At 47.1% G+C, this 26,674-nt stretch overlaps 2 protein-coding genes and 1 pseudogene across 5 annotated transcripts in view; 2 read left to right on the top strand and 1 right to left on the bottom strand.

The window, feature by feature from the left end:
• The window catches only part of LOC147443509 (uncharacterized), a 191,602-nt gene that overhangs the window by 67,196 nt on the left and 97,732 nt on the right, over positions 1-26,674 (bottom strand). For 3 of the 4 annotated variants that reach the window (XM_086526320.1, XM_086526319.1, XM_086526322.1), the window contains exon 5: positions 26,429-26,482. The exons of the other annotated variant lie outside the window; for it this stretch is intronic. In XM_086526320.1, coding sequence (XP_086382446.1) covers positions 26,429-26,482 — 54 coding nt within the window. The remainder of the gene's footprint in view (positions 1-26,428; positions 26,483-26,674) is intronic. 4 annotated transcript variants of the gene reach the window in all.
• LOC147443513 (uncharacterized) lies at positions 12,854-13,652 on the top strand (annotated as a pseudogene).
• LOC147443512 (uncharacterized) lies at positions 15,829-16,698 on the top strand. Its single transcript, XM_086527673.1, has one exon. It carries the CDS (start codon positions 15,839-15,841, stop codon positions 16,694-16,696), a length of 858 nt encoding a protein of 285 aa, XP_086383799.1. The 5' UTR covers positions 15,829-15,838; the 3' UTR covers positions 16,697-16,698.

Genomic DNA, 26,674 nt, shown 5'->3' with positions numbered 1-26,674 from the left:
ATTCCTAAAATAACATCTGCTCTGTCCAGACGCATGATGTGGAAATCCAGGTTCTCTTTGTAGTCAATTAGCTCAAGCGTCAAATCTGGAATCATCTGATTCCATATATCCGTATCCTCGCCACGAGCCATCTTCACGTGATACTCATGGTCACTATCCCGCGTCTGCAGGCGCAATTTCTACACCAAATTTGCATCCACAAAATTGTGTGAGCTTCCACTATCAAGGAGTACTGCCACGTCGTGACCATTGATCTTCCCAGGGACATGGAGAAGATCGTGCTTATCAAACACTTTGGTGTTGAAACTACAATTACTGCATAAACTATGCGCTAAGTGATAGATGTCAACTTGAATAACATCAGAGTTACCTGATATCTCATGAATCTGATCTGAAGGACGACCTTGCGATTTCTTGGTCCCGAAGCAAGCCCCCTTCTTTACTGCATTAGCAATCGTAGCATTCCTGGCTTTCTTCTTCTCTTGAGAAGACATCGACGGTGATTTGGACCTTTCCTAGAATCGAGGTCGCTTCCTCGAAGTGCCCTCACCGGATGGATGGTCTGAACTCCTCGACATCACTCGGGGCTTTATATTTGATCAAGGCCGAATGGTAATCCTCATGTAATCCTAGCAGGTACATATGCACAACATGTGTGGAATGCACCTTGCAGAAGGTGAGCGTTTCTTTGAAAGCTGTCATGTATTTATCAAAAGACAAAGTCTTCATCGAAAGAGTCTGCAACTTTGCATAAGCTTTCAAAGAATACATCTCGGTGAAATCCTTCTTGAACTTCACACAAAAATCAGCTCACGTTATAGGCTTTTCTATAATGTCGAGCCACCAAATAAGCGACTTACTGTGCAGATAAAGAGGAATCGTTTGAATCCTCCGTTCATCATGCTCCCCATGGAGATCAAATTACAAGGTCCACTAGTGAAGCCAATTATTTATGGCCAGTTCCGTACACTCCTTCTCTTCTCCTAAGAAATTAGTGGTTTTGTACGGAATCGTGGCGGTAGGACCACCCCGTGAGCGCCCAAAGGCAGCAATAAGCGTCCGCAATTGCTAGAGATGGGTATCTTTTTCGGAAACACGCACAGTCGTCAATTGAGCCATATTTTCTAAAGCAGTAAGCCGGGCGCTAAACCCTTGCACGGCCTCTTTGAGAGAGGTCAAGTGAATGTTCGTCTGAACGTTCGCATTTTCCAAAATGGAAATACGCTAGTTGCGGCTCTGGAAAGTACCTGTGATCAATGTGTATAGAGCATGCGTGAAGGGAGTTTCAATGTTACCTGGTGCGTGTCACGCAGCGCATTCGAGCTGAAGGAATCCATGGTGAAATCCGGTGAAAAAATAGAAATGTCACGCGAGAACGGGCCTTTTCTGCACTTTTTGGTTGCAAAAAGTTTAACTCTGAGGAACTCTACACACCGGCGTGAGCGTCCGAAGGGGAGCAGGTGATGACGGGAGTGCGTGAACACGAGCAAGCGGGAGAGAGGGGCGTCGAGAGAGAAGCAAGGAGTGGAGCTAAGAAATGAATTTCTCTGCAAACTTTTGAGTCTCTCTAAGTAAGTTTTTAATAATACGCAGGTTTGAGACCTTTACTAAAAAAAAGGCCCAAAGTGTCCTGGCCACTTTTTTAAAAAAAATGAAAGGGTCATTTAAAGAGGCAGAGTAAAAAAAAACCCCAGCGCAAGGCCAGATGTAAGTGATCATAAAAAAAAATCAGGCGTAAGGCTGCCTTGCTGTGACGCGTGGAGAGAGAGGAGAGGGTAAGCGCAACTGGGCGTGTGCCCATTTGTGCCCAGCACATGAAGGCTTTTGCCTCTAGACTTTCCACCCAAAAAAAAAAAATCCCATGCTGGACTGCAGAAGGAATTAGGCGTACTTTCCCCCACCACAACATAGAGACGATTCTCAATAGAGAGGCCTCTCTCTCTCTCTCTCTCTCTCTCTCTCTCTCTCTCACAGGGGAAACAGGACGATTCAATTCTTCTTCTCTGATATTCATCAAAAAGTATGACGAGAGGAGCACAGTCTGCTGTTTTTACTGTAAAATCAGAAAAATTCAGTTAACTTGTTTAATCAAAAGGAATTTCTGATTTTATGAAAAGAAACCATTAAATATCGGTGAACTCCCACTTTATTTCACCTGCACGCCGACCGGGAGAAGAAAAATCACTAATTTCAGCAATTAACACATGAGAATTGGTTCCTCCAATGACTAGCAATCCGTAGGTGTGCACACAGTCCATCTAGTAACCGAGCCGCTCTGATACCATGAAACGAACACGCGGAGAGGATCTCATGACTACACAGACCGCCTTCAGACACGGGTGAACCACCCGATCATAGCCACCATTTAGTAACACACCCATACTAGGGAAGCATACGAGGACGTAGACGTGCACCGACCGTCCCATACCACCCGACATCACCTCCTCGAGGTGACCTCGCTCACTCTTAGCCTCATGGGCTAACCATTGGCACTTTGCCAGTGGGGATCGATAACTACAAATGAGGCCTTGGCCTCACTTTAATAATAATGGCCAGCCACATTGATCGGGTTCACACTATGTCCGCCTGGATACTGGATGCCCATCTCGACAGCGTCTAGGCTAGATCCCATCTCCTGTAAGTGGGACATAACAGACCTTTACTCATATCTGTTGTGCCCCTGGGAAATCCCAAAAACAGTGCCTCTTGGTAGCCTCCGAGTGCCGCAAATCGATGAGTTTCCAGTGTATCCTAGCCACACTCCCACCATTGTCCCTCTCTATGCGACAAGCCACTAAAATGTAGTAATCCTGCAAGACTAGTGGCTGAAGTCTTAAAATCTAAGAGAGACTCATCAATGAGCCCCACCCAAGGTATTTGTGGTGTAAGAGTCTTAGCTATTCTAAGTACCACTCAAGCTGGCAGAGTTGAGCATATTTAAAACGAGTTTCCACTGTATGCTAGCCACACTCCCACCATTATCCCTTTCTATGCGACCAGACACTAAAACAAGCAATCCTACGAGACTAATGGCTAGCCCATGGGTAAGTCCAAAACTCTTAAAGAAACTCATCAGTGAGGCCCTGCAGGTGCCACCAGGTCTTCACAGTCCTAGACCAACCAGGAAGACAAGAAGCACAGGACTGAAAAGCAAAGAAAGCCAAGGAGCAACTGATTTTTGGGTGTGTTAGAAGATTTGATAAAATGGGATTGGCAAAATCTCTTTTTTCCACCCAAGAACAAGATTCTTTTATTAGTTAAAATACCTGCCCACTCAGCTACAAACTGCCCCTACTAGAGAGGGCTACCACTCCCCCAAGTCCCGCTGCACTCGCACAAGGGGACGGCTCTCTCAAGCCCATAACCACTAGTGTCCCGACTACAGAGTTGACGGGTCTAGGTCTATCACACAAGTCCTTCCATTGATGCCCACAACTCGCATCCGCTGAAAGGAGCACTCGGCCACCTCTATTGCCTCAATAGTGACTCTGTGGAGGCGGCCCTCTCTCTGAACATGCAAAACCTTGCCTCTGAGCAAGTCTAAATTGCAATGAGTACCTCCAATCGAGTGAAAGCCCCCATCCAGCAAGGCGTCTTCGGCTCAAGAGGGGTGTGTCACTCTGCTGGTATAGCATCTACAAAAACTGACACATGCTATGCATCCCCCTCGGGTCTCCTAGTCGAAGGCTCGATCCTACTCTAGAAGTGTTGTAAATTGCAAGCAGTTCCCAAAAGTGCGAGCTAGACCCTCCTACCATGGGACCCCAAGAAATGAGGTTGGCTACCAACCATGTGACCTTGTTGTGTGATGACCAAAGTGTAAGCAGCTGCCTCAAGCACTTCTCAGTGGAAGTGGGATGGTGTTGCTAAATTAGCTTTATCTAAAGAAAATATCATTTTAAATGGACTATTGGCATTATAAGTGAGAGGGTTTTTCTCGCTTGTGACATTCGAATACAAATATTTCTAGTCCATAATTCATAGTAATGACGGGAGCACTATGAACAGGGATATTTGTAGGGCCACCAAGAATGGGTACTTCAGATACGTCCCATCAAATGGGTGACATAGAGCATCGGGAAGAAGTATTCGACTATCCGGAACGAGCATCTCTGATGTTTCATGGGATGGGTGACATAGACCATCTGAACGGACATCTCTGATGCGTCATGGGATGGGTGAAATAGAGCATGGAGAAGGAGATTGTACCATGAGTTCGGTGAGAAAGGACTAGGTGATGGGTATTCTTGATGCGGCACAAGGTGCGTGATGGGAGCATCGGAAAGGGAATATTCCATAGTCAGGAGGTATTCCAAATGGAGTTAGAACTATACACAAGAAATGAGGCAAGCACTTGAATGCAGATGGGTTCAAAGGAAGCTTTGGGGAAAAGAAATTGCTTTTTGAGAAAGTCAATTGCTTATCACGCAAGCAAATGCTTTCCCGTTAAGGAGTCTATGTTTGCATTGCATCTGTGCATGAGACTGCATCCAGGGACGCCTAGGTTGTGATTGTGTTAGCATTGTTTTCAATCTTATGAAATTTTACTGAGTTTTTGGCAGGTTCAAACCATTTTTTAATGTGTCCAGACACCCAACACACAAAATTGTTGCCTCTCTATAGCCTAGGGTTTCCACAACACCCCTATCCCTATTGATCACACACACACGAACCCACTCTACATTTCAACTGTTGCATATACTCAGACTAGAACATTGTTGCATATACTCAGACTAGATCATCCCACACTGCCCATACCCAACCACCCAATATGCAATCATAGCTTCAATCCTCAACCCTTTGAGAGCACCCTTGACCATATATATACGGACTTGACACACTCGAATACTTACAAGATCACAGACATCCCCAACTGCTTTTAGGACTTGTGGCATACACCTGCTTGCCTACAAGCTTGCAGATTCCTCTTTGCACACAATCTCCCACTTATACACCCATACACTCGATACCCAATCCCCCGATTTACCATATCACACTCTCCCAGCTCACACAACCTCTCTCCCTCTCTACCATGGACAACCAGCACAAGACGAAAAGGAAAAGATGATCCAAGTTGTAGTAGTGAAAGAGCTTATATACAAGCATTGCATGACAAAAAACCAGGTACAATGAGAGGATAGGATTGATAGTCTTCTTCTGCATAACTTTGTGCATGCTCTCGCTTTTGCCCACTTCGACTACTATGGAGAACTCCCAAAACAGTTCGCCTCTTCTTGTGCTTAAGCTTTCGTTGCTCGCCCCCTTCATGCGTTACTTCAGCCCACCTTCAGTCAATGGCAGCCCGCTTTCCTCCCTTCATGGACCTTATAGATGTCGCCCCCTCTTTTGTTGCTTTGGCGGCTTCCTTCTCTGTGGCTCGAGGCCTCAGACAACCCATACTTATTGCGCTGCGGCTGCCCTCTTTCAGCGCTATCTTCTTCCCTTGCAGCTCGCAATCTTGGATAGCACTCCTCTTTAGTGTTCTCTGAGAGATCCTTTCCTCAGCCTCCCCCTTTCGCTATGCTCAGTCCCCCTTCAGAAACTCCTCCTCTCGACCTCCTCCAGATGATGCTCCTCTTCAGCTCTTCCCTCTTCTTGGCGTGGGCTGCCCTTCACCATCCCATTGGTGGCCTCTGTATATGGAACCCCCTGCAGCACTACTTGGATGCCCCCACCCCCTTGCTCATGGCCTTGCTCCGCATGCTGCCCTCCCTTCTCTGTAGGAGGCGGCCTCCCCCACCTGATATGGTGGCTCCTTTCAAGCAGCTCTCTCTCAACTGCAGCCCCAAGTGGCTCCCACTCCTTCCATACAACCCTCTTCATCCCAATAGCGCTCCACTCTCCTTCTTAACTCCCTCCTGTGCTCCCCTGCATGCCGCCTTCCCTTGCGCAAGTTGTAGCTGGCTGCAGTTAGCCCGACCATACAGCAATGTCCATTTTTTATTATGCCAACTCCAGCTCCCCTTTTTTTTTTAAAAACACAGCTTGACCTCATTTCTCACGAAATAACTTCTTTCGATTCCCAGTTGTATGGCGATAATTTGGGCACCATCAACAGAAGTCTCCTTCACACATCATTCCACACATAACCTCGTCCCACAAGCTTGGGTCAAAAGACCTATCGTTTTTGCCTCCATGCGATGTCCATCGCTTTGTTGGAGTGAAGCAAACGGCTGTTTGAGATATCGTATGGCCGGCCGCCCGTTCCGAGCTCTGTACTCCATAAAATTCCAAAAAAAACCACTTCTGACTTCACGATCGCAACCGATCATTGTCAAACTTGAGCCGCCATAGCTCTCAACATAGCATCCCCACTGGAAAGTTGCTAGATATCGATCTTAAAGTACATAAAAACTTCAACATGCCTGATCTGGACCATCCATCCCCGCATACATAACATGACACGCCTTCCAGTTCTGAGCTTTCTGACTGGCCATAGTCGGAAACCGCACTTGGCTTGCTTAAAGACACGTTTGACATACACATCTTGACAGCACCGGCTATACCCTGCATCTAGTCTGCCATCTACCTGCTTGCCTTCATGCACATATTCCCTACATGTCCATGGATCGACAAGGTTTGGTTGCACCAATGCCCACTTAATAAGTGGGCAGCCCATGATTAAAAAAAGCAGGAAAACCCCAAGGCGTCCTCTCTCTCTCTCTCTCTCTCTCTCTCTCTCTCTCTCTCTCTCTCTCTCTCTCTCTCTCTCTCTCTCTCTCTCTCTCTCTACCCCTAAGTGTCCCCTCTCTGCCCTATTCTTGCCGGGAAGACCCCTCCAATCATGCCGGCTGCCAGGAGCCATAAAAGCAGACTCTCTCTCACTCACAAACATCAGCAAAGCCAGCGCTACAGTTCATCCCCTCCTCCTGCAGATTTCAGCCGCAAAGCTGATGCCGGTGATGTTTCCCATGGCTGCCCCAAGTGCACAAGATGTCGCCAGGACCGGCTAGACGACTTCCATCACGGAGAAGAGCCTATAGAGAATGTTTCCATCATGACAAGTTGTTGTTTTCCTCTGTTTTCAGCCCATAGACGTCATAGACGGCGAGGCTGATTTACAAGAAGGAACCCAAGAACACACCCCTTATGTTTGTAGGATCGGAAGAGAAGACTCTCCGCATAGAGATCTCTTCCGAGGAGTTTCTTTTTTGAGAACCAAGTTGCGCTCTGAGTTTCGAGACTTCATTGGTGACATTATTCATGCTTTGATCTCTGAGCATTTGTTTGCAGGTGTACTTCCTCTTCGCGAGGGAGTAGGAGCAGACGAAGGCATGAGCCTTGGCAGGAGAAAACCACTCCAAGGACAGATCAGCCCAAGGGTTTCGTACTCTAAGTTTGGGAGTAGATCCACGGATCTGAGAGTGGTAGACTCTCTCGAGTTGGGATCAGAGAATTGAGACTTCCAAGGGAGGACTTTGCATCCAAGAAAGCAACGTGGATCCTAAGATCTCTACAGGAAGAGACTCTGGAACAAAGTCCGAAAAGAGTTAGAGGGATGCCGTGCCTTGAATCTGCAAGCTGACATCTGGAGGTGAGAACCTTGGTTCTTGCGGATTATGAACAAGGAAAGAAGGTCCATTGGAATAGGGTTTTCGCCCTAAGTACAGGAAGCCAAGACTTCCGAGTACCAACGAGTTTGATCTAGAACCAGCGTGGTAATAGGCTCAGTTCAAGTGCTTGTATAGACTTCTCCCTAGGAATAAAGATACTCTTTAGAGGGGGCGGGGGGGGGGGGCGGCGGCCCATCTTCTGATCCCCAGTCTTGTGTCGATCTTCTTTTTCCCTCTCTCTTTCTCTCTATATCAAGTGGCCTCAGCACTAAACGATAAAGTCTATTTATCAGAGTATATTTGATCCTGTTATACGCTCCCATTTGTGACAGCTGGTACTACCGCCGACGGCCACTTTGCAACTACTCTCAAGACCAAAGCAAGCTCAAAGCAAAACATTCTCCCATCTCTTGCTCAAGGCAACTCTGCGCATCTCTAGGAAAGTTCAGCGACTGGAAGCACTCCATGGACCGCCCATCTGTGGGTCCTGGACTCGAATCCGATGAAGCAACAACTCCTTCCAAGGCTCCTCCCTTGGATGGAGACCTCTGACAATGAGCTTCCCAAGCAGAGCTCTACTCTGTCGTGTTGGGTCGATCATCTCTGAGAGCAAGGTAAAGTAATGACTTGCCAAGAAACTTTGGCCCAAGCAGACTATGTGTCCCGTCCTGACCACAAAAAGCTCACGACCAACCTCTCCAATTGGCAGATGCACTCTAGAAAATCCAGCAAGAGATTGTGAAGGATCGAGGGGCTGGCCTCTACAACAACTCAAACCAACACAAAGAAAAGAGGATGAAGAGAACAACTCTCTAAAGATAATGTGGGCTGATTCTCGCTCACAAATTTTAACAACCTCACTCACACTCAACCTTGACTAGCTTCCCTCTAAACCGCTACAACTCCCACTATACTTGGATGCATCAAAGGAAGCAAAGGGATAAAAAAAACCAAGGAAAAACATGAAAATCTTTGCACTTTTTCTTATAAAACCAAGGGCTTCACTTCTTTTCAAACGCCCTTCCATGTGCTAGTAGAGACTCCATAGGCGCTCCCATATATACACATAGTTTGACCAAAACCCATCCAAATCAAGCCCAATTTGAAAACCCACCAAATTCAGCAAAAAAACTCGGAAAAATGTATGGGAAACTTTGGAAAAACCTTGCCCTTTTGCATATGTACAAGACAAGCAAGGAATTGCAGCCCATAGTCACCCTCGACTAGCTGCACCATAGGGAACTCCACACAACATAGCTGCCATACCTCAAACCAAGATGGAGAGAGGCCAATATGCAGAGCTAATCACCCACTTTCATCAGCCCATTGAGGAGAGACACTCTCAACTCACCATGCCAGGCTCTCGCAAAGCAAGAGGGGCACTTCTACATCAAAACCCCCACCCTTCACCGCAAGCTGCAGCAACAATGGCTTCCTTCTTCACAATTGAAAACTCCTACTCACTCACGAACCCAAGCTGATAAAACTTCAATTTTACTTCATATTTGTAAAGCACTTACTCACTCTTTGAGGTCTCGACACTTCTATGCACAAAAACAACAAAACTATGTACCCCGCACAACTAGCCTGCATGTTTAGAGACAGCTGGCACACACCGCCTTTATACACTTCGTACAAGCATGATTTATTGACATCCAAGAGTTCTAAGAGCACTAAAAAACATCTCTCAAAGACATTGGGGTGGTTCGCATCATTACGCAAAGACACATCACAACGTGATGCACCACATAGTAGCAAAAAGCACCTGGTTGACCAGTACAGCCCTGGAAGCTGTCCCGAACTCCAATGGAGCAGTTTCCTCCAAATGGATAGGAGGAGACAAGCTACCTGCTACTCTGATGACAGATTTAAACCAGCCTGACAAACCCAAGTATCAAATAGGTGTCCTTGGTGGCATGGGGGAGATTCATCTAAAGCCGAACACAACCCAAATGTTCCGAAATGGCGTTCCCAACGAGTCATGTTCCCGAAACGGAGTTAGGAACGGAACGGGGTGTAACCGGAACAGTGTTCCGGAACGTGGGGTGGAACGGGTAAAAGTAGGCATTTTGCGGACAAATTTGGGGTTGTTTAGGGGACACATTTGGACCCGATTGAGGGCAGATTTGGGGTTGTTTAGAAGTTGATTTAGGACTAAGCTAAATGGAGGTAATTCAAGACTTACTTTATTCGACCTTTCCGGGCCCCCTTGCCCCTGCCTGTTCCCGTCCCATTCTCGTTCCCCGTTCCCGTTCCAAGTAACTATGCTCTGTAGTTTCCTCCGAAAGAATAGGAGGAGAGGAGCTATTTGTTGCTCTGATGACAGATCCAAACCAATGACAACCCAAGTATCGAACTAGTGTGCCTGGGGGAATCCATCTAAAGCCCTCTGCAGTTTTCTCCAAATGGATAGAAGAAGAGGAGCTATCTGATGCTCAGATGACAGATCTAAACCAACCTAACAACCGAAGTATCGAATTGGTGTGCTTGAGGGGATCCATCTAAAGGCAACCAATTGGGCATGGGGGCACGACCACCTAGAATGCCACTATCTTCCGCCAATTAATCAGTGCTCGCAACACACAACATAACACCTAAAGACACAGCTCACACCTCTGCAAATTGGCCTCTCGACCCTCCAAAACCATGCCTGAGTCATCGGCAAACTCAGCATCCAAAAGCTCATCTCCCCGAATAGGTAGTTGTAATCCACACAAACCAACCTCCTATGAAGTCAAAAGTCTACTCATCGTCTCAGCATATAAAAGGAAGAAGAAGGCAGTGCCCTGTCGTATTGACCGTGTGGGCATGAAACGTTCCCCTCTTGAATAACAAGTCTTGAGTTCAACTCTTGTCGGATAGATCTTTGAGGTCTCTTGGGATAGTTTCCCACGACGTTAAAAAATCTCTTCTTCTTCTTCTTCTTCCTTGCCAACAACACTTGATTGTGCGCACACATGTAGAGAGTTGACACCCTCTAATCCATGCATCTGAAAATCCCATTCGGTGCATAGTGCCCTCGAGGAAGCCCCAGTGAACTCTGTCATAGGCATTCTGCACCTGCACGTCTAACCCTATGTGCATGTGGAGAAGCTAACTCCTATTGCTAGGGTTTAGGGCAGCCTAGGCAGTGTTCCCGCACCTTTGTGAGCTTGTATGCAAGGCATCCATGTCCAGACAGTTTAGAGTTGTTGCATACCCTCTAATTGCACATGAGCACAACCAATGTCTACTAGGTGTAGGCACTAGGGAGTGTTTCTATACATTAGAATACTACGAAGCCTAGGTAGTCATCTACATAAGAAGCATCTCTTATGATAGGTTTTTTCCTTTATTAGTAAGTGACATATAGCAGCATTTTAGAGATTCATGGGTTTTTATTGAGCCAGCCCGACCCAACCTTTTTATCCTGTAAAGATGACCCAAGGGGTCACCATTCAAATCATCAGTTCAGTACCTCTATGGGCAAGCGTCAGTACCCTCAGCTAACCCTAGCGTTTTTCCCATGGTTAGCATCTTCAACCTATAGTACCCGATCAGCCCTGCAGTACCAGATCAGTCCTAGCATTAGCAATTTTCAGTAGTAACCTCCCTGTACCATCGCAGATCTCAGCCCTAGCATTAGCAATTTTCAGATTCAGCCATCAGGACAGCCAATGTTTTTCAGTTTTCAGCCCATTTTCATCACCATCATCAGCACCCTCGACATCAGCCATAGCAAATCAGCCATACCCTCGTCGACAATTGCAGATCCATCAAATTCACTAGCGTTTTTGCACTTCAGCCCTTACCCACGTAGATGAGCTCATGGTTTCAGAGGCATGGTTTCAGCATGGACAGGCTTCCCCCTTTCGAGTATTCTCTTGATGCACCTCTTTGGCTCTTACACGGATGGAGATTACTAGACTCATTCGGCAGGATCTTATCCAGCTTGATACCAAGAGGACATGGATAGAGACATCACGGGAGTTGGGTATGAAGAGGGCTTTCTATAGAGAGCATCTTCTCCAACTCACGACAGACGGATTTGTCACACGGCCCAACTACATGGACACACATCTATCTCATGGGTTACGATGTGCCATAGGCCAGATACGCACATCTTCACACCAGCTTGGGATTGAGACAGGTAGATTCAGAGGCATACCAACAGACAATAGGATACGTCAATTATGCCATGCAGAGCCAGAGACAGAGCTTCACTACATGTCACTGCACAGTCTACTATGAGATACGGGACGTTTTCACTGCTTATTCAAAGATGGTTTTGACTCGTTAGATAGAGTTGTGAGATATCAGGATCAGAGATGTCTCGGATTATTTCTACTTGAGATACACAGACATAGAGACTCTCTATTGAGAGGGCATAGACAGAGACAGTCCCAGAGACGCATCTCAGATTTCTTTAGTCCGAGTACCATAGAGGCAGAGGGGCCACCACCACCACAGAGTCGGTTCCCACCCATACACACACCAGTGGTACTCTCATTGACCGAGCTATAGAGTTGGGGAGATCGAGACAACCACGACTGAGGTGGGGAGCCAAGCAGCACCGACAGAGATTGCGGCAGAGGATCCACAGGATTCTAGCACAACACCGAGAGTGTCGATCACGATAGACTTCATGCTATTGCTATATTGTATCATGGTGACACTTATCCCCATTTTGTACCTTTGTGGCACTATACCATTGCTCAGCTTACCAGCCACCCATAGGAGTCGGTAGCACTTCTATCTCAATTTCTAGTTTGTAGTTTTCTTTGTTTGTACCCAAACTTGGTACTAGACTCACCATTGTAATCAGTTTGCTCTCAGAGGTCATTTTGGCCTTTTGTAGACGTTAAAATATCATTTCATTTCATTTCTCTCTCTCAAACCCTAGCTGAAAGCACTTCTCCCTCTCTATCCTCGGCCTCCCTAGGGCGACGGGCAGCCCTGTGGGAGAGCCCCCTACGCTCAGCCCTTGCCCCTTTCTCCCAGGCCATGCCCAGTCCTCTCAGGCCACCGACTACTCCACAGCGCTCGGCTCCTCTGCCTTACGACTCCACGGCACTCAGTGCCTACTCTTCTACCCGGCGGTGCCCAGTCCCTACTCTTCTACCCAGCGGTGCCCAGTCCCTGCTCTTCTAACCGACCGGCTCTTCTCTCCCACCCGGTGGTGCTCGGTTCGCTCCTACCCGCCGACTCAACTCTGTCAGAGTAAAAGAATTCACAGTCAACCCTAAATACAGGCAACCTTTCCCATGAGGAAGGCATAATCTCGATTGTGAGGAAACTTGCAGAGCCTCAAGCACAAGGAAACTGCAAATCTGCGATGCAACGTGGGGGTTCTCTCTCCCCAATCAAGCGGACATGTCTTTTCGTGCCCACCCCGCTGGTGGATCCGATGGTCCGTCTCCACTCTCAAATTCAAGAGCTCAAGGACAAGAACGCAGAGCTCAAGGCGCGTCTTGCAGCCCTTGAGACACGTCTCTCCTCCTTGGAATCCCAAAAGCAAGACGACAGTGAGCACCTTTTCGCCAAAGCCATAGAGGTCGAGCACACCCTTACCACAAGCATGGCGAACCTTGCCACCTAAGTTCAAGAAGCAACCGTCGCGTTCTCCTCCAAAGTAGAAGATTGCATGCAAGAACGTCACCGACGTGAAGGATTAGCACTATCTGTTTGAATCGGCGGCTTGCCATCTACTTGGTGGGGAGAGAGGGATGACTACACATCAACCCTAGTAAAGCTTAACCAAGCCATCCACCCAAACGAGTTCGACCCCAACACAATCGAGAAGGTTCACCACGACAAGCGCACCAACCAAGGCATCTTGGTCTTCAAGACTAAAGAGGCGCACACTTCTACAACAAGCACGACTTCGCAAGGGCACCAAAATATGGATAAGCGAGGCCTTAACCCTTGCCCAACTCAAAGTCAAGAAACAAGAACTCCAAAAGATAAGAGAAGCACGAGCAGCCGGCAAATGGGCCGTCTACCGAGGTGGCAAGGCCATCATCGAGGAATTCGGGGCTCCAAAAACTCCCAAGACACCTTCCCCTTCTCCCCCCCCTAATTGACATATGTCACAATTTTGTTGTATCCACATTAGTTTAATACCACCCCACAGTGGATCAAGAGGTCAGCACCTACATTCACTTATGGCCAGGAGACTGTGGAGTGCATAGATGCTTACACTTACCTTGGAGTGGTTTTTAGCGGACCTGCATTCTCACTCAGGAGAGCAGCAGAGACCAGATTGACTAGAGCCCATGCATCATTGGGTAGATTGGAGAGGATGTGTTCGCAGGTTCGGTTTTAGGAGCCTCGGACGAAGCTCTGGCTCTTTGACACTTTGGTGGCTTCTGCATTGCTCTATGGAGCTGAGATATGGGGACCTTCATTAGATCACCACGGGAGGTCGGGTCGCACTAATGGATGGGGGAACATGGAGAAACCTCTCGTCTCTATGATCTCGCGGCTCATTAGAGCCAAGGCATCAGTACCACGTGCCATTATCTGAGCAGAGCTAGCGGCCCCCCCACTAGTGGTTGAGGCGCTCACCAGATCAGTCTCCTTCATACACGCACATGGGAACTTCCTAGAGACAGATATGCTCGCATTGCACTTGAGTCCTCTCGACAGTTAGCCATGCAGGGAGATACAGCATGCTGGTATGGCGAGATGACATCATGGTTTCAAGCGCATGGGTTCAGCATAGACAGGTTGCCACCCTTCCAGTACTCATTGGATGCCCCATCTCTCACTCTTACACAGTCCGAGATCACCAGGCTCATCTGCCAAGACCTAACCCAGCTAGACACCAAGAGGGCATGGATACAGACAGCACAAGAGCCGGGCACGAAGATGGCTTTCTAGAGAGACCATCTTCTCCAGCTTACGGAGGATGGTTTTGTGATGAGACCCAAATACATGGACACCCACTTGTCTCATGGGATACGATGTGCTATTGGCCAGTTACGCACATCTTCTCACCAACTGCGGATTGAGACTGGGAGATACAACGGAGTACCAATAGAGGCCAGGACATGCCCCTTGTGTGACATGGAGCCTGAGACAGAATTGCACTACACATGCCACTGCCCCATCTACTACGAGATACGAGGCCGCTCCATTGCTTGTTCAGAGAGGGTTTTGGACCACTCTCCAGAGTCATGGGATACGAGGATCAGAGATGCTTGGGTTTGTTCTTGCTCGAGCTGCGCAGACACAGAGATAGCCTGATGAGTGGAGAGGCTAGCCATTCTCAGAAACGGATCACAGACTTCTTCAGAGCAGGGCCGGGACAGCCGCAAGAGCCACTCCCACAGCAGAGCTCCTTTTCGTCTCACACAAGAGGCACACTGATCGACTGAGCGATTGAGCTGGGGAAATCCAGGCGCCCACGACTGCAGAGGACTACACAGCATCGACGGAGGCTACATCAAAAGATTCGGAGCACTCTCACCAGGCATGCACGACGCCCGATCAGACTACTGACCATGGAGGAGATAGATGAGATCCATCAACGACCGATGCTAGATCTCCTATGATTTAGCTATCCCAACAAGCCGCCCATTTTGCTTAGTTCACATCGACCAGTCTAGGATCCCATAGTATATTTTTTGTTTTGTTATGTTGTTATTTTGTTACTCTGACTTCGTATCAGATCCACCACATTGTAACTTTCTGGTCTCATAGGTCACTTTGGCCTTTTGAAGACGTTAATATAACATTTCATTTCATTTCATCTCTCTCTCTCTCTCTCTCTCTCTCTCTCTCTCTCTCTCTCTCTCTCTCTCTCTCTCTCTCTCTCTCAAACACTGCATTCGAGGTTTCTTTGCTTTCTCATGGTCAGCAGCTATGCCCTACTAGAAATTGGCTACCGCTGAAGCTAGCACATATCATTAGATGATTTATAGGATTTGGGTGATGCAGAGCATATATTGAACCTGGACACATTTTTTAAACGTGAGCTCTCTCTCTCTCTCTCTCTCTCTCTCTCTCTCTCTCTCTCTCTCTCTAGCCATGCCTACCCGCCACCTTCCTCGCCAGCGCCACCCCACCGTGCAGCCCCTACACCCCCTGTAGCTGCCCACGCGCCACCCCTGTGGCTGCCTACGCGCTGCTGCTGCTGTTTCATCCCCTGCACACGCCACTGTTGCGGCTGCTGTTGCACCCGCTGTGGCTGCCCTGCTGCGATTGCACAGTGCCAAGAGTGTAGCACCTGCCGCTGCTGCCTCATTGCACCAGGCCCGCTGTCTCACTGCTGCATGTAGCCACTACCGCATGTTTCCCCACCTATGCAATCAGCGCACATTAATCAAAGGGTATCCAGAAGCGGTCGAACAGTGAGCTCATCGCCTTTTAAATCAATGCCGAAGGACACGCCCCCCAAGGATTCAAGGGACACGACGATCACATGTACTACACAGGACATTTGGGGACTGCTACTGTCTATCCAAGAACAGGTACGACAACAGAATGAGGTTATTTCACGCCAAAATGAAGACCTCAAGAACCTAACACTACGCAACCAAGAGTTGGATCATACCATTGCACTGCAAGCTCTGAAGCTTCAACAACAAGAAGACACCCTGAAAACACTGCAAACTCAAGTGCTGGAACAAGGCAGTCACATAACACAGGTCACCAATAATGTAACCGATGCACCGGAGGGGTCTCCTCCATCTTGGGCACAAATAGTGAAACAAGAGAGGACAATGGGACACAAGACAGGAGAGATGTATACGTATGAGAGTATGTATATGCATGAGGATTCTACCGAATACAAGGAAAGGGAGAAAAGATCCCAAAACATTGTGATACGAGGCATGCCAGAACCTGAGGGGGAAACAGTCATGTCATTGAACGTAGACGTTACCACCCTGTTAGCAGAAAAGCTTGATATGCAAGATGCAAGAGTATATGGGGCACATAGAGTGGGTCAGAAGAAGACTGATGCTCATAGGGCAGTTGTATGCACAATGTTGGATGCTCGCAAAAGGGCCATAATTTTGGAAACTGCACGCTTCTACTTGAAAGGCACTCAGTACTATGTAAGTGAAGATAGAACACCGACACAACAGGCAGCAAGAAGGAAAGCATATGAGGAACGTCTCAAGGAGAAAAAACCAGCATCACCACCGAAAAATGCATAGGGGCACGCGACCCATGGGATCACGACCATACAGGTAACAAGCTGGAATTGTAGAGGTTTCCCATGGCATAAGGGAGAAGGGCTGGTGGATATTCTACCACAAGCTGACATACTCTTCCTATTGGAAACATGGGAACAAAACACATGCAGGCTGCCGGACATTAGTGGATATATCAAGCACTCCATATGGTGGAATGGTACCAAAATGCGAGGACAAGGAGGTGTAGCTGTAATTATAAGGAAGAGCTTCAAAAGAAGGTTGAGGTATGCAAGATCGATGACCACAAGCGCTATATATGGGTTAAGGTTTGCTCATCAAAAGGATTGATCTTTGTTGCAAGATGCTATATCCCGCATCGAGAGTCACCTTTTTATGACACAAACCAGCTATCCAAAAATGACCCCTTTGTTGACCTATGTACAGACATTGCAATATATACACAAGAGGGAGCAGTTGTCCTTCTTGGGGATTTGAATGCCCGGATTGGAAACACATAGGTACAATTGACAGACCATTCAATGCATCCTGCGGATAAGAATGGGGAACTTATACTTGGTTCTATGTGGGATAGATGTTCAAGTAATAACATCATGAATGCACAGGGGTCAGCCATGATAAGTATGATGAACTCAATGCAGCTTGTAGCCATGAATGGTGCGGATAAGTTCGTACACTCTGGATCATACACTTGCTACACGGCAAATCATGGGAGGAGTACAAATGATTATGCCTTGGTGAGATACGATGCATTGGAATTGGTCCATAGTTATGAAGTGGGTAGCAGGCTACCAACCTCCGACCATACCCCAATTCATATATGCCTACACATGCCCAGTATGCCTACTGTCAACACAATGAATACACCAAATTGGTCATACAAAATGCAACTCACGAAGAAAGAGGACTATGCTAGTCTCTTAGATAGCTTACTATTTAACCGGAACATGCCTTGTGACATTGAAGAGACGTGGAAGATCTTCCGACATGCAATGGAGGAAGCGGCAAAAATTACTATGGGCAAGTATCAAAATGGTAAACAGACCAGGAAGGGTTTACCTCATAATCCTTGGTTTGATGCAGAATGCAAGGAGGCCAAACGCAAGATGAGAGGCTTAGCACAACACTCAACTGAATGGGAATGGGCTTCTAGAGAATACAATACACTCAAGAGGAAAAAGAGACGCATGTATGAACTCTCAAAAGAACAACAAGACCTCAGCAGGTTCAAGAAAGAGCCAAAGAAGTCTTGGCGTAACATGAAGGGGAAGAAAGGGGATGTGATGGGAGATTTCAGCCTAAATGAAATGTATGCTTATGTACAAACTTTGTATGCCCCGTCGGGGACTCAAGAGGCGATATACACAGGGGCTCATGCCGAACATCCAAAGCCCATCACCTTCCAGGCAGTCATTAAAGGCCTCAAAAGCCTGGCGAATGGGAAAGCAGCTGACACATTACATCTTACCTCTGAAATGCTGAAATGGTCAGGTATTGAGGCTAAGAAATGGATACACCATATGATGAATCAAGCAATCAACCAATACTTACCCCAAGATTGGCAAGAAAACTGGGTGAAAGCGCTCTTTAAAGGAGGTGACCGCAATTTGCTCACTAATTATCGCACCATCATGGTGAGCTCATGTATGGCAAAACTATTTGGAAGCATTATTGAGAAAGATCTTAGCACATGGGCTGAAAATAACGGGAAACGTGCCATTGGATAAGCAGGATTTACAGCCCGCCACAGCACGATACACCACCTTATCACACTCCGGGTCTTGATGGATGAAACCAGGCTAAAAGGCAAAACCCTGTATTGTTGTTTTGTGGACTTCACGAAAGCGTTTGACACAGTACCTCGTCAAGGGCTATGGTCACGTATGGAAACTCTGGGAGTTCCTATGCATCTCAGGGCAGCAATGGGACGTCTCTACCAAGAGGTCAGATGTAAACTCAAGACAAACACAGGTTTCTCACAAGAGTTCAGGAGCACTATGGGAGTTAAACAAGGATGCCCTTTGTCACCTACGCTTTTTGGACTATGCATAGATGAGCTTGATGATTCATTAACAAGGCTATGGGAGAGGGGGGAGATCACCCTAGCATTGGTACTTTCACGCTTCTGCTCCTCATATATGCCGACGATGTGGTTCTCTTTGCCTACAAGGTACTCCTTCTACAGAAACTTTTGGATGCAGTACATGCATTTTGCAATGCAACGGGCTTGTCAGTCAACGCAGCCAAAACAAAGGTTATGTCAGTCCACACATGTAGAAATGAGAATCAGCCCATCATCACGTATGACGGGCAAGCACTCCAAGCGGTTGAGAGGTTCAAGTACTTGGGTATCTATGTACCTTCAAACCATGCATGGGGAAGTTGCGCGCAAAACAGAATTGATGCAGGACAAGCGAAATACTATGAATTTGAGAACATGTGCAAGCAAAGTGTCACAAGGCGATGGGAAATCAAGTCTCTAGCATTTGATGTATGCGTGGTCCAAACAATACTTTACGGTGTAGAGGTATGGGGGGGGAGTATCCCCGCTAGCACTTGGAATGACATTGAAAAGATACAGAAAAAATTCCTATGTAGACACATGGGGATCAAAACTACCACCCCATACTTAGGATTCTTTTGGAGACAGGAAAGAGACCCTTGGAAATGCAAGCCTTACAGAGGATACAAAGATACCTCATGAAAGTTAAGATGATGCCGGAGAGCCGTCTACCCCACATGGCATGGCAAGCCGGATGTAAACCGCAAAAGAATTACAAGAGTAAATTTCTCACATCCAATCTCGTAGAAGACATACGGAAATGGTTCTCTAGATGGAATGTGGGAGACCATGTGGACATCCACATAGAGGAAGGCACTGAACATGAGCATGGGCTGAATTTTGAGAGAAGCGTACTTGAAGCCCTACACACTAGATGGAGTACAGCAGTACACAGGTCCAAATTTGAATACTACGGCAAACACATCAATACACGATATTGGGAGACCTACAAGACTAGGGACACCCAGATGCATATCAGGACACCTATGTCCCACCGGGCAAGACGGGCCATTACTTTGATGCGGACGCGATCACACATGCTCAAGATTGAAACGGGAGGGTGGCTGAATATTAAGGAAAATAGAAGGACATGCACACAATGCAATTTAAACAAAGTGGAAAGCGAGGCCCATGTCACCATCGAGTGCCCAGCATATGCACACATCCGTGCTGATTTCCCATTGCTATTGCAAGGAGATGTCACCTTTGAGGAGCTTCTCTCTCGGACACACCCCTCCCCAGTAGCTTTAGGCATCTACTTTGCCAAAGTATTGGATCATCACACAACACTAACACACAAGAAAGCTACTAGCCCACTACCCCCTCTACACACACGAGGGGAGCCTCTTGTAGATTTTATTTTTTTTGTGGTCCCATGGGTCATTTTGGCCCCCCGAGGACGTAAATACAACATCATCATCTCTCTCTCTAGATCTCTCTCTAGATCTCTTGTGATTCAGCTATCCCAGCAAGCCACCCATTTTGCTTAGTTTTTGCTTAGTTCACATCGACCAATCTAGGATCCCATAGTATATATCTTTGTTTTGTATTGTTGTTATATTGTTACTCTGACTTTGTATCAGATCCACCACCTTGTAACTTTCTGGTCTCATAGGTCACTATGGCCTTTTGAAGACGTTAATATAACATTTCATTTCATTTCTCTCTCTCTCTCTCTCTCTCTCTCTCTCTCTCTCTCTCTCTCTCTCTCTCTCTCTCTCTCTCAGAGGCATACCCACACGCTCAGCCAGATTGGAGGCGACATTATGGGAGCAAGCCCCATAATAGTTGGTATGATGAGGAGTGCAGAGAGATGAGAGCCCAGCTCCAGAGAGCTCTTCTTTTAGGAGTCATCGCTTACAGACAGTCTCGGATTGCTTCCCAACGCCTTGTGCGACGAAAGAAACGAGCTTATTTGGCCCAGATGGGTTGAGACTTTATCAGTTGTTCTTGAGTAGAGACTCAGAAGAGGCATGGCGATTCTTTCATGAGCACTCCCCTCCCCCAATGATTACTTCTCCTGATGTGTGGGGCCAGGGCCCAGTATGCGACATCGTTATATACAGTTCCTGGACAGGACCCCCTTCCAGATCCTACAGAGCCATGCCCACCTACCAGCACCTTCTTTACCACTGAGATGGTAAAGAGATCCATTGACAAGATGAGGACCAACAAGGCATATGATCATGATGGTCTAGTAGCAGAGCACTTTATACATGCTAGAGATATGATGGTAGAGGTTCTTGCAGTGTTGTTCAATCGTGCCATGTGTGAGGGGTTACCTGAGACTTGGAGGTTGTCTACTATTGTGCCTATCTTCAAGGCAGGTCATCCTACCGAGCCCGGGAATTGCCGAACTATTATGGTTGGGCACACATTGGCACGGTTGTATGCATCCATTCTTGAGCAGCAGTTGAGTAATTGGGCAGAGGGTGAGGGTGTACGAGCAAAGGGCCAAGCCGGTTTTAGGAGGGGTTTCTCCACTCTTGATCATATTCTCACACTCAGAGCCATCATAGAGGAGGGCAGGTCCCATGGGAGACGGATCTATTGTAGGTTTGTGGATTTCCGCAAAGCATTTGACATGGTACCGAGAGCTCGATTTGCTATACAGACTGCAAGAGATGGGGGTGCCCATAGTGTTGATTTGGGGGATTATGGCTCTATATAGATCAGTAATGGGACATGTACGCACCCCGGAGGGGGAGGGGATATCTGATTTAGTTCACTCCACCATTGGGGTGAAACAGGGTTGCCCATTGTCCCCTACTCCATTTGATATGTATGTTGATGAGGTGTCTGATTACATTGACAGAGAGGGTGATATAGGTGTCCAGCTGGCAGGGATGTGGATCCCATTGTTGTTATATGCTGATGATATTGTGTTGATCTCTAACTCACCAGAGGGTATGCAGCGACAGTTGGATGCATTACACAGTTTTGCAGAGGATAGTGGATTGTCTATAAACCATGGTAAAACCAAGGTTATGGTGTTTAACACCACACCAGAGTGGATCAAGAGATCAGCACAGACTTTCACATATGGTAAGGAGATTGTAGAGTATACAGATGCATACACTTACCTTGGGGTTGTCTTCACTGGGCCGAGATTTTCTTTGGGGAGAGCAGCAGAGACTAGACCGACTAGAGCTTATACGGCCTTGGGAGGCTTGGAGAGGATGTGTTCGCAAGTTCAGTTCCAAGAACCTCTGACAAAGTTATGGCTCTTTGATAATTTAGTAGCCTCAGCCATGTTGTATGCGTGCACATATGGCAACCTTCTGTAGGCCGAGATGGTTGGAGACGTATGGAGAGGCCCTTGGTATCTATGATCTCTCGACTGATCAGAGCCAAGCCTCCGTACCCCATGCTATCATTCGAGAAGAGCTAGCTGCCCCTCCTATGGAGATTGAGGTGCTTACCAAATCAATCTCCTTTGTGCACACCCTTGAGTCTTCTAGACAGTTAGCTCTTCAAAGGGACACTTCATGCTGGTATGCACAGATGACATCATGGTTTCAAACACATGGTTTCACCATGGACAGGCTGCCCCCTTTCCAGTACTCTCTTCAGGCACCCTCGATGTCTCTTACACGGGTGGAGATTTACTAGACTCATTCGTCAGGACCTGATCCAGTTGGATACCAAGAGGACGTGGATAGAGCTGCCACAGGAGTTGGGCACGAAGATGGATTTCTCTAGAGAGCATCTTCTCCACCTCACAGGAGATGGGTTTGTGATTCGACCCAGCTACATGGATACACATATGTCTCATGGTTTGCGGTGTGCCATTGGTCAGATACGCACATCCTCAATTCAGCTGGAGATTGAGACTGGTAGATTCAGAGGGATACCAGTAGACATCAGGATATGCCGTTTATGCCAGCTAGAGCCAGAGATAGAGCTACATTACATATGTCACTGCACAGTGTACTATGAGATTCGGGGCCGTTCCATTGCTTATTCAGAGAGGGTTTCGGTCCTTTCTCTAGGGTCATGAGTTATGAGGATCAGAGACGTCTTGGGCTATATCTACTTGAGTTACACAGATATAGACACTTTACTGGGGAGAGCTAGAGAGAGACAGTCCCAAAGACGGATTACAGATTTCTTTTCACTACATATGGGACACCCAGAGGAGCAGCCATCACTGTAGAGCTCCGCCCAAACTCATTCGACCACTACCGGCACTCTCATCGACCGAGTATTGGAGCTACGGAGATCCAGACGGCCACGATTGAGGAGAGGGGCTACAGAGCATCGACGAAGACTACAGCAGAGGATTCGAGCAATACTCTCTCGACATCCAGAGTGCAGATGAGGATGGATTCTAGTAGTAGTAGTATCTTTGTTCTAGTCTTTTGTACCCAGACATGGTATCAGATTCACAATTTTGTAACAGTTTGGTCTCATAGGTCATTTTGGCCTTTTGAAGACGTTAATATAACATTTCATTTCTCATAACCTAAAGCTCTGCGCATCGTTTTCTCTCCTGCGCTGCGGCATGTCCCCCCTGGGTGAGGGCTTCCCTGTGGGGGGCGTTAGCTAATAGCCTCGCCCCATCTACAGCCAAGCGCCGCTCTGTCCAAGGCCTGTTGTTTTCCCGGCTCTCATCCTGCCTACGGCCACAGCATATTCCCGCCCTGTTGCCTCCTCAAGTTGCACGCCACGCCACGCTCTCCAGGTACTGCCCCACACAATGCTCGGGATAGCTGCTGCGCCGTTTCAAGCTTGATTAATTGCTTCAGTGAAAGAGAGGGTCACACAGTGGATCGACCAAGGGTTTGTGTTTCAAAGAAAGAGAGGATCACATAGTGGATCGACCAAAGGTTTCTCGACCAACAAGCTCGTGAAGATAATGTCGACGAATGCAAAGACAGCACTACCAAAAACGCCCACGAGAACACGGCCAAGTTTTGCCACCATCGTAGCGGCCCCGACTAAGGCTGATTGCATCGGACAACTCCAGGAGGCCGTGGACCGAATCATGGAAGAAAATCGTGACCTCAAGGCTCACCTTAGCAAACTTGAGGCACGATTTGACTCTATGGTAGATCTCACCACCGACAAGATGAAGCAAGTTGAGGAAAAAGTCACGCAAGCCCACTCGGCCACACATACCATTACCTAGGAGATTCACACGAAGGTATATGCAGTTTTACAGGAGCGTCGGCTGCAAGAATCCCTTGGCCTCAAGGTTAGGATTGGGGGACTTCCTTCACCAGGGTGCACCGATGAAGACACTCTCGAAGAAGCCATCTCCAAGCTGAATGATATTCTCCAACCAGTTTACATAAAGCCCGAAACCATCTCCTGGATCAACGACACACATAGGCAAGTACCACCTAAGCATTGTATCCTCACCTTCAAGGACAAAGACGAGCGGATGCGGTTGCTACGCCAATCGCGCCTTCTCAAGGGAAAAAAAATTTGGATTGCCGAAGAATTAACTACGAATCAACTGAAGACTAAAACAAGCGAGCTCAAGAAGATGCACGAAGCGCGCAAACAAAGCAAAATCGGCAGTCTATCGAAGCAGTAAAGCCGTCATCCAGGAGTTTCGAAGTCCCAAACCGGCCTCTCCCACACTCGACCCCTCTTAGTCTTACTTTTAAGTTTTTGTTCTTTTCTTTCTTCCTAGCCAATGGACCCTCAGTCCTTAACTGATATGTACCCAATGGCTCCACTTAAAAGCAGCGTTGTAATGTCTTGGTTTTGGTCCCATAGGTCATATGTGACCTCCATGGACGATAATTCAATCTCTCTCTCTCTCTCTCTCTCTCTCTCTCTCTCTCTCTCTCTCTCTCTCTCTCTCTCTCTTTTTGGGGAAAAAGGCAGGGTTGTATATTACTGAGTACAATATAATCCCCAGCTGATGCCAAAATAGCCTATCACGTGGGGTGTACAAGCTGAATGTAAGGAGGAGAGCCACTATAGTGACAACTCGACTAGAACAATCTCATGGTGGTTGGTGTGATGAGTGGAGGAGAAACCATCGAGGAGGGGCATAATGCCACGTAATCTGGCCACCTGTAAAGTGTGAAGAAGAGTGGGGATCGGGGCCAACGCCAAAGGAAGGCAAATCGGCGAGCCTCGGCTGCTCGAGATGTACCTGAGGAAGAATCCCACTGCCAAATCAGGGTGTGAATGATGTCCAGCCAAATGGCAGTGAGGGTATCCTGAAGGAGCTATGGAGCCGCACTTAGAATGTGGAGACAACGAGCTCTCCAAACATTCCATAGTGTAATACTAGTGATGACTGAAAAAACTTCATCACTTGTCTGAGAATCCCCCTGCCAAGCAATCTGTGGTAGCATAGCCAAAGTCCCTCGCCGATAACCAGTCGAGGTAAGCATAAAGGCTGGATCTGTTTCTGAGCCCTCATAGAAAAGATGCGGGCCGGGCATCGGCATTAACCATGAGACAAATCCCCAAGTAAGAAATCCATGCTGAACACCTGTTGTGCTAAGTAGAAAGCAAACTGCAAGCCACACTACATGGGAAGCTGAGCATGACCAAAGACAGTGTGCAAGTGACTCAAGTAGTCGCAAAGGACAGCGAGTACATAACGGATCATGACCCATAGTAGCTAGCCAAGTCCCAACTGGAAGTCCTGCATGTGCAATCATCCACATGAAAAAAGAAATACGACGAGCCGCATGTAAATCCCGGATGGCGGACCAAAATATATACCGTCTCAACATCCCCTCAATGCCCCACAAATCAAAGCCTTCACTAATCTCATAGGTCAATGTTATCAATTTATAAACTTCTTTAAGGCTGATGGAGTTTGGACAATGTTCAGGGAAAAATTAATTTTTCAAATATACAAAATTCCTTTCCTTGATTTTGTTGAGAGGAAATTTTAGAAAATCAGGTTATTATTTTGGGTTTTCACACTAATTTTTTCTATTTTGGGGCAGAATTTCTCCTTTTCCTCTTGCCCTCAACCGGCATTTTTGAAATCGAAAATGGCACGATATTAAGCTAAAACAAATTTTGAGTGAGTGCACCACAATTTATGGACATATACATGCCACATGCTGTCTCTCCTTAGATATTGAAGTTTAGAGAGGCACAAGGGTTATACATAAGGACAACATGTGCCAATTATGTCATTTGGAGGTTGGATTGGAAGAGCTTTGTTTATGTCAGCGTAGTGTATATATGACGAGGAGGATTGTTTAATCACACAGTATGAGCTCTAACTTAAAGCTTCTTGCTTCTGGCAAGTATATAAATACCACCACAAATGACTACGAGAGGATCCACCCTTGAGATGACTATGAGCATTATACCTAGCTGACATTCAAGCTACCAAGATGGATACATCGTCCCCGCTTAAGAAATCCTGGCAGACATCAACGATGGGCAGTCCAATGTCATTGCAACATCTTTGAGAGAGTCCCTTTGCCATGGCTCATGTACTACATCCCTCCAACAGATCTCTATCTCAAGAAGATGCATTTAGCATAGAGTAATAGGCCGCATTTGGAACCAATAGCCACTATTAACACACAAACGTGTAATCATTAATACTCTGATCAACACCAGATGAAACCTCACTGTAGAGCCAGTGTGCCTACAGCAAACATAAGAGCTTGAACTTTACACATGGTGCAATACGACAGACTCATGAAAGGGGTAAGTATTTTGATAAACAGTCATTTTACCTCTAGTATGAAAGTGGAGCCGCTACCACACATGACACTCCCACCTCCTGGAAACTGAAGTAGCCAACAAGAAGAAAAACAACAGACATCGTCTCTAACCGCTTGTTATGTTTCTCTCATAAAATGCATCTCATGAATAAGCATAAGCCCACAAATGGCATGTATTGCACACCTACCTTCTGGGAATTAGAGTCACCTTCATACATGACTTCACACTGTTTGCTTTGTGACTACGATGTATGCATG

The sequence above is a fragment of the Adiantum capillus-veneris genome, chromosome 13 (genome assembly GCF_014529385.1).
Source record: "Adiantum capillus-veneris isolate H3 chromosome 13, ASM1452938v2, whole genome shotgun sequence".
Lineage (NCBI taxonomy): Eukaryota > Viridiplantae > Streptophyta > Polypodiopsida > Polypodiales > Pteridaceae > Adiantum > Adiantum capillus-veneris.
This window is presented reverse-complemented; position numbering and strand designations above follow the sequence as displayed.